General features: G+C 38.3%; 1 protein-coding gene across 1 annotated transcript; it reads right to left on the reverse strand.

Moving 5' to 3' along the window:
- Positions 1–367: 367 nt before the first annotated feature.
- Positions 368–4152, reverse strand: LOC143460827 (uncharacterized). The gene is made up of 4 exons (XM_076958467.1): positions 3702–4152; positions 3030–3165; positions 1736–2352; positions 368–1625 (listed from the first exon to the last, which is right to left on the reverse strand). The coding sequence occupies exons 1-4, from the start codon at positions 3714–3716 to the stop codon at positions 867–869; spliced, it is 1527 nt and encodes a 508-aa protein (XP_076814582.1). The 5' UTR covers positions 3717–4152; the 3' UTR covers positions 368–866.
- Between the last annotated feature and the right edge of the window lie 5061 nt (positions 4153–9213).

Below are 9213 nucleotides of genomic sequence, written 5' to 3' on the forward strand. Positions count from 1 at the left end.
ATAATTATAACATTCTGTGCTGTTGCCTATAGGGCTCTTTGCGTGAGATGTTTACTATAATTGCTCGTTAAATGGACTTATTTTTAACGCACTGATCAAAACAGTTTTGATACTGGTCTGAAATTAATGCATACTGTTTACCGTGATATTTACGTTTTTGCGTCAATTCTATCTTCATTTGTTTAGAATATGCGTACAATTGGTTTTAAAATTCTCCCTGAATATGGATCAGCCTTTGAAAAGGATGCTTCACAATATAATATATTCTGACAAAATGACAGGCAGTTGTCAAACGTGGGGCGGGACTTATATAATTATATGCAGAAGTCCTAAGCCACTGCCCCAGTCATTAAACATATAGCGTATATTGCAAAGTACAATATGTTTATATAGACACATACAAACCAGTATATATTTGTCGATAGAAAACGGACGGGGAATAGTAAATGCAGAATAAAATGCGCCAAAACGTATCCAAAGTTTAAAACATTGTTAATTTTACAGTACAAAAATGGAGAAATTGTACAGTTAAGCCCCTCATTTTTCAAACACTACCTTACCTTGGCATAGGCGGAGCCAAGGGGGGCGACGAAAGGGTCCATGCGCCCCCCAATATTTATGTCTATGATTTTTATGTTTATGTCTTATGCTTCTACATCAGGTGGCGGTGTCTTAAAACAAACACTTTGTAGTTCCCTTGAACTCATGAAATATCCCTTCCCCCAATTTTTTTTCTGCGATTCAACCGATTTATACGTGTGCCGCATGGACAACAACTATTATACCTTATGTTAAGAAAAGGCGGTCGACAGTCGATACAAAAACAACTTTCGTTAACTGCGCGCGTTGATTTTCTGTTTGTGTGTTTACATTATGACGCAACATTTCTTTGCCTTCTTCTTTGACTTATTTTCTGAATCATCCGGTGGCTCAGAAAGGTCTTCTTGAGTTTGTTCAACTTCAATCGTTTCGGGAGCATTATCGCCGGATTGCCCTTGTCTGTCCTCATGAACATCATCCACTGGGTTAACGTTCAGAACGTTTTCCTTTTCTTGCGATTTTTCACACTCCGTGGGCATACTTTCAGCGGATGAACTTTGCTCATTTGGTGGATGAACTAATTCACCGCAGGTATCTTTTTCTTTCACCGATGGCGTTGGTTTTGGTTCTGTCGTCGTTTCGCATTCCCTGAAATCATCGTGGGCAACACCAGAAGTTGAAACTTCTTTTTTATTGTCAAGGGAAGATTCCTCTTCTGATCTTCTTTCCCCCTTCTCTTGACCAGTACTTATTTCATCACATAGTTTGTTTTCTTTAACATCAATCACATTTGTTACGTCTCTGTGACTTCCATCGATGCTGACTTCTTCCTTTAAGTCAGATTCATTGTCCTTCGCAGGAGTTTCATTGGAATCAGCTGAAGAAGTCTGATGACTATCCGTAGGGTGTTCAACAAGCAGCGGGATGTCTTCATCCACATCAGTCTTTGATGGACTGGTTTGTTCACAAACGACCTTGGTGCCGTAGGGAAGTGGAGGAAGAGCTTCGTTGTCTTGATTTTCACCCATCTGGGCATTTGTGACCTTTTCTTCTTGACTTGGGGTCGAAATATCGTTTTGTTTTGGCTGAAAAGAAATGAGGGTATTATTATGGGGGAAAAAAACGGGAAACCATAGCCTAAAATCATATGACATGTAAAAGTACTGTGAGACAATGAATGGAAAGTAGGACTCACTTCGATTTCATGTAATTCTGGTGGAGGGGGTAAATCGTCATACAAACTTGCTTGGATAACATTTTCTTGAACGTCTTCACCTGTTCGGAGGCTCGTCAGTTCTGAAACCGCTTCAAAAATAGCAGTGGCTGCAATCTCGTCAGCTGCTTTTGAATAAGACGGATACTCGTCATCAGACTGTTTTATGACATTAAGTTCATTGTTGTCTGATGTCTCCTCCTGCGCATTCCGTACATCTTCTGCGGTAACGTTTCCCAACAATGCAGAAAGTTCGGCATTTTCCTCCTCCTTGCCCTGAATGAAATCTTCGGGAGGAGGTGGGAAATTTGACGGAGATGGTGGTAAAGGAAAAGTTTCGTTCTTTTTAACTTGCTCTTCGTTTGCTTCATTTGTAACTCGCGATTCAGCATCCGGCAATGGTAAGAGTAACTCCTCGTCTGTCGATTGGGATTGTTCGTAGTTTGTGCTCGGCTGATGTAAAGCTTCCTTCCTCACGTTTTCGTCTATAGTTTTCTCTTCCATTTTGTCTTCTGTGATGACGTCTGTTTCCTGGCAGTCGAGTGTTTTTATTATGACGGTTGGAATCGCAAACAAAGGAGCTTTAGGTAATTCTTTTTCTGCAAATGCAAAAATGAAACGAAGTGGCTATTTCACCGTATGTAGGTCACACAACTTGTTGAGATAAGCTGTTAGTAGAATGGGTATGCAGTTTATTTAAGCTATTTAAAATTTTGTTGGAGTTGATTTAGGTTAGAAGGTACTAGATTTAGACTAGGTTTAGATTACTATGTTATAACATTTAAGTTAGGTTAAAAAGAAACCGTAAAAACTAGCTTTGAACACACGATTTTGTCCTGTGAAATAGTGGCAGCCAAAAAAAAATAGAGTACAGAAAGAGCCTACAAATGTTTTTGATGGAAGGCGTTAAGTACAGTAGGCAAGATATTTACCTGACGCCTTTCCCTGCGGAATAAGTCCATGAAAAATAGATGTACATTGAAACAAAATATTTACCCTATTCTAAGCGGATTTAAATACAGATAAAGTTTCAATAAAGTCAAAAGAGCAAATTCACTTAACAAATAAATATATGAACTATGCACTATCTAAGACTTCGCCAAACGATAGTTGCATAAATAATTCAAATCCTAGCTCAACCAAGCTGTCAGCATCATCAGCTTTACATAAACACACAAACAACGCTGGGTTAGTATATATCAAACCTCCCCCTGGACAAATTGAAATTAAACAGGGGAATGACAAGCTGTTACGGTATATTACGCATGTACTTTACCTTTCTGAACAGAAGAGTGCTCGTTAAAATCAGGAACAGTGTTTATCAAGCTTGCCTCTCGCTGGCCGACGCCTTCCTTGACTGGCAGCGTTATCTCGTATACAGAAAAAGGGCGAGCTTTCCCACCGTAAGTAATCTGTAATTAAATTATTAGTGAATTATAAATCAACATGTACGACAGTGATTTTACTTCTTCCATAATCAAATCTACGACATTCAAATATAACTGAAAACATGCACATTAAGCAGCACAGTGTTATCCTTGACCATTTGGCTTCACATCAGGCTAAGCCAATACTTTCTAAACTATCCTGGATGCTTTATTGAGGTCAAAATACTTTTATTAATATATTTCATCGCCCTAAATACAGGCTTCAGCATAGGGTTTTGCGTTACAGCACACACAGCGGTCATAGGTTTTATGCAATCAATTGATAACAATGCCTTGATCATTAGTCACGGGGAACTGCGTATTAGAGGAACGCAAACAGGCGATCGATCATTCATCGAACTGTTGTGAACCATATAATTATATATTTTGTCTTTGGGATCTGTTTGTCGTATATCTTTTAATATACACTCAACATTGGTTTACAAAATGAACTACGCTTATCAACATCTAACCAGGCCACAAATTTGATGTAGAATGAAAATTTATACCAGCGTACTTACAGATTTGTTTTCCATGTTTGCAAAGACGTCAACTGCGAAATCATGTGGTACCAACAGACACAATCAATCAAAAACAACCGTCTAAGTCTGGGACATCCTTTTCCGTCCTATATATTGAATTGTCTATATATATATATATATACATATATTTGGTTGAAAGTCACTATTTTCATTGTTTTCAGTGCTAAAGGTAATTTTCAATCCCACTGAGATTATTATCAGTGTTCGAAAAAGCCTTGATCATTTTATCTATTAACATTCTCTTCATGTAGGCTTGTTGAAACCTGCGCAATAATAAATAAACCTTGCCCGCAAAGTAAACTTGCAAGGGCATAGAAAATAAAGCAATTCACTGGAGAAATACGCATTCGTTTTTAATTATGGATCCAAAGGTGAAACAACGACGACATCTTTTAACCCTTGCCTTGCCAAGACCAAAACATTTTGACGCACCTAATGAATGGATGTGCATATGATATGCCGTAGTGGGCACGATTGTTTACAATAGGGAAAGGATGAGATTGCGCACGTATTTTGTATGCGCAAAGCGTTTAAAGGAAAATTCAAAGACTGGCTGCTTCCATTACTGCGTATGTATGTAGAGAAATTGCCATTATAGCACATGCGTCATCCTGTTAACCCATACCGTGGTTTAATTACTGTATTCACGAAGGAAACAACACTGCTGATAATAGCTAATAGCTGGTTCGGCCAAGCTTGACAACTGCACATCGTAGTCCGTAATAAACTTCAATATATGTTATTGTAACGCTTTCTAGCATTTTCGTAAAATTTCTACACACTTTGTCAGTCATGTCTAACATGAGTTTACTTATAAAAACATAACTGGCTTAATTTTGTATTTCAGTCCGGATATATTTATAATCAAAACTTAGGATAAATTAATGTTTTAAAACGTTAAACTTTATATAACTTATAAACGTCAACTGTAAGCGTTTTACGACAACAGGTCTCCACTCCAGGTTTGTCGAACAACGCGTGGTGCTAATAGGTTGTCGCTTGTTGCACTATATGTCGTCCTGAGCTAAAAGGGTTTGGGTTCGCCGAAGTCGATTTCGATCTCTGCCTTATACAGGTGCTACTATAGTACTATACAGTATGTACAACATGTATGTATGTACAACAGTTTTGCAGTTTTGTGCAATGTAAGTCTCATATTTGCACATGAGAAGCAGTGACAGGTTAATAGCTTCAAGTTAAGCAAACGCAAAATTCGAGAGTGATTTCTGTGAGGATTCGACATTAGCGATCCAGGCAACTTTACGGACCTGTAATCTATATGAGGTTTACTTCTGTAAAGACGCTAGATAAAGATCGCAAAGAGCAAAATCGTCCATAGTGCAATAATTGAAGTTAGTTTTGCGATATGAGCGTTTCTAGCGTCATTTATTGCTGCTTTCCCAAACTCTTGTAGCAATGGTTGTGTAACGCACGACGAATTATACTCTAAAACTAAACTGATTACAATCAGACGTGCATGTTTTTCTCAGCAGCACTTAAGATTGCATCGAATGCAAAATTAAGTCAGGCTGGTTAAAACAACTTCTAGCAATAAATACAGAAGCCAAGAAACTAGCAATCATTTAATTTTGGTGACGTTTAAAGTTATTCTCAACTCATTTCCAATGCGATCGCATTGATAGTGTGTTATATATATATATATATATATATACACACGAGAATACAGTATAATGTTATGGGGTGTGTGGGTGATGAATATGATGTTACCTAATTACACTGGGCAACGGTTATGTGACACATAAAAGAATTAGTGTTATATTATAATGTAATGCGTATAATAACGTCGTATTCAATGTTCATACCGACGTGTATTGCATTACTTCGCATTGACAATGATTTGCGTAAATCTCAAAACGTCTGCAAAATAAAATGATTGCTTATTTGTTGGCTCTTCCACATTATGTTTTTTGAACAACTCGCAGTTTGCACCATCTTGCTCCTACAAACAACTTCTATTTCGCTACTGCACTGCACCACACGTTTACAAGTGCGGTGGTTTATATAAGGCAAAACACATACTACAATCAACACATTAAGTAATTGGCAAAAGCGAAATGTTAAAGTGGAAAGTCCAATTATAATTAGTAATGTGAATTAACCGCACGGTAGCGCTATAACCGACGCAACAGCATCATGCTTGCGAAAAGATGCTTGGGCTGGTATTTCGTTCTCTGCGATGATGAAGTGCGTTTTGCTATAAGATTTTATATTTACTCGTGCAAGGTTAAAAAAGGTTGCCTAAATTACATCGAATTTTTACAGAAGTGTGCATAGACAGCAAATGTTCTGTATCCTACTACGGGATACTGCCAATCGGAAAGATGAGCTGTTAAAACACTCCCAGAAGCGGAAGGGTGAACCACTATTGTAAAATGATATTTATTGAGTTATTTTGGCTTGAATGCTTTTACTTGATTGACATACGTTCATAACATACATGTTTTATTAGTTTAGATAGGTTATCGCTTTGTTGTCGCTCTACCGTTGTTATCCGTTTTTCTTTATTTTTGACTGTTCCTGCAGATTTGGGGGTGAATAGAGCGTCGCAAGTGTTGATAAATTTTCAAAGGGCGCCGAAAAAATGAAAAGTTGGTATGGTATGGTATATTAATCTACGTCCTCGTACTAAGGAAAGTCTTTGCACGATTTAAATCCGGCAGTGATTCCTTATCGTTCGAGCCTCGGTTACCGAGCTAGCCCTTGAGTAAGTTCCAATTGTCACACATTTTTATATATATATAGTATTGTTGAAATTTAGAACTATCCACCAGGTACACTGAACATGAGCAAGTGCCGTTAATGCCTTGTCCAAAGGGAAAGTGCATTACAACGTTATGGCGCCTCTGGGTATCGAACACGGAACAAAAGCCACATTTGTTGTACAGCCAGTGCTCGAACCGAGCCAACTATGTTTGGCACCGAGTTTGGAATCACTGACTGTTTGGAATCACGTGTTTCTGAAAGTGGAAATCTGAGACGGGGTTGTAGTCTATGATACACCAAAGTATTTTAGTCACTAATGTCCTTATCTAGCCTACGAACGTGGCTCATCATTTGGTTTTGAGCTATGGTGACTGTATACAGTGTTCCTTGTGCAACACTGGATGATGATGAAGACTTATGATCTCGTTTAGGCTGTACAACAATGCTTCTACCGCATGAACAAGCACGTAAGCTTGCAGTGGACTGCACTGTCAGTCTTAACTTATAATATTCGGTCTTAATTTACCTGCCGAATAATGATCTGACTCCGTGGTTGCGTGCGGTTAGAATGCTCTAACCTTACGTCTACTAACCGCAAGTTCTTACGATTAACAGACACCGTTTATCAGAAACAATCCTTTATTGTAGGAACTGTACAGGTTCCGATTAATACGCAATCACAAACTTAGCATTTACCATTTAAAACAAGTCTAACAGATTACAATTAACACGACTAACGTAATACGTTCGTACGATTAAATATTTCTGTCGTAAACAACTGGCGAATACTTTCCCACGAATGATATATTGGTATTGGTAGTGGCTCCCAGGCCACTACAAGCTCGCCTGTTGCGCAAAAGAGAAGACAAGGATTGTGGCTCGAGCCGCTCGATGGCCTTTTACCTGTTGTTTAAAGTTTAAACAAGCAATATGTAAACATAAGATGTCTGTTATTTGGAATAAAACAGAACCATAGATACTTTATAAACACATGTTTATACAATATCTATGAACAGTACGAATCAAATCTATGGCGGGGTAAGGTTATTCAACTAAACAGGCCTACCGGGTGCCACCGGGCATGTGCTGATGTTCGCCGCACATTGAACGGTGGGCCTAAACCTATTACTATTAATATGTATGCCGTATAACAGCAGTTGCTGTACCAGGCTATAATGTTAGACTGGCTTTATGCCTCATAAAGTACTCCGTACGACAGGTTTTGTTTGAACAAGTGCACAACCACAGGATGACTTTGTATACTACACTCTATAACTACTCAAATTGCTACGTTATCTGGTTATGCACTTGCGTACTAGACCCGATGTAACTACTCCTATCTGTTAACTTTCGGTACCGTATTTAACAAAAAAAATTTAACTGTTCAGTGTTCGAGGCCTACCAATTACCGTATGCCACGTTTATTTCACTGGCTGCCGGTCACCGAATTTGGAAAGGCTACTTTAACAAGCCCGTGTATGCCAGCAAGGCATGTAAATTTTTTGTGTACCAGACAGCGTAAGTTTCAAAGACTGGTGTGCACCAGTAGACAACAAAAGTTGTGCACCGTATGTCCCTGTTTGGGAATTGGTTAGTTGTTAAAGTAGGTACCTTTTTTGACCAATTTTGTGCACCAGATAACTATGGTTTGCACAAGTGAGTGCACCAAATAGCTATGCTTTCTCCTTGTATTAATCAGGTACACGATATAAAACAATAAAAATCCCGTACAGTAACAATCGTTGAAAATCACATACTGTTTTCATGCGTTAGGCAATTATACTCGAACAGATGTTTAAAACGGACTAGAACATAAAAATCATCTTACATCGGAGACAGAAGTGAGAGTATAGCAGAGTTTGGTAGTCACTAGGTGGGGCTCACGGTTTCTTGATGTATACAAAGTGAATTAAGGTCATTTTTACGCGTTTTGCATATGCTGCTTTTTTAATAGCTGTGACAAGGCAGGGTAAACTGAAAGTGTGTCTTGAAAGTAAATAGTATTGCTATGTTTCCAAATCTGTTGTTTGGTGATGGTTATTGTATAAGTAATAATATTTTTCTGTTGAGGGTCAAGATTCATTATATCGGTGGGTTGTGTAATATATATTTGGGACTTGCAAACTTTATTTACGATATTTGAATGTATTACAGTAATTTGGATTGTATTTACGGCTAGTTGATTATTTTAAACTTTGCTTGATACGTAAAGCAAAATTAGCCTATGTAACGCTTCGCAAATAACACACAAACTCTTAAGCATTTCATGTCGCATCCTACGCTGACCGCTTAACATGACTTCGTATCGATCATGTTCAGTGCGTAGGATTCAAATGCTATGTCATTGCGCTCAATGTTAGATGTGAGTCTGCCTGATGATAAATGTTTTAACTCAGGGGTGGGCAAACTTTTTGTACTGAGGGCCACATTTGAAAAAATGTTGCAGCCGGGGGGCCACACACTCTCATTACAAAGTAGGAAAACTTACCCGGTGTGTAAATAAACGCATATTTATATTAAACACAATTTTTGTATTTCACACTCAGTTACGTTTAAAGCTATGCAATCATCATCACAAAAGTTAATGAGACTTGTGCAACTGTTCACTGTTTAATTAACCTGTTTAATTAAAACAATAAGTGATGAGTAGGAGTTTCTGCAAGTGCCGGCGGGCTGCATAAAATGGACCTTCGGGCCGTAGTTTGCCCACCCCTGTTTTAACTGATAAAGGTTTTTCTGGTGACCAAAATGATCAATCTTTTTCTAG

Source organism: Clavelina lepadiformis, chromosome 5, assembly GCF_947623445.1.
Source record: "Clavelina lepadiformis chromosome 5, kaClaLepa1.1, whole genome shotgun sequence".
NCBI lineage: Eukaryota > Metazoa > Chordata > Ascidiacea > Aplousobranchia > Clavelinidae > Clavelina > Clavelina lepadiformis.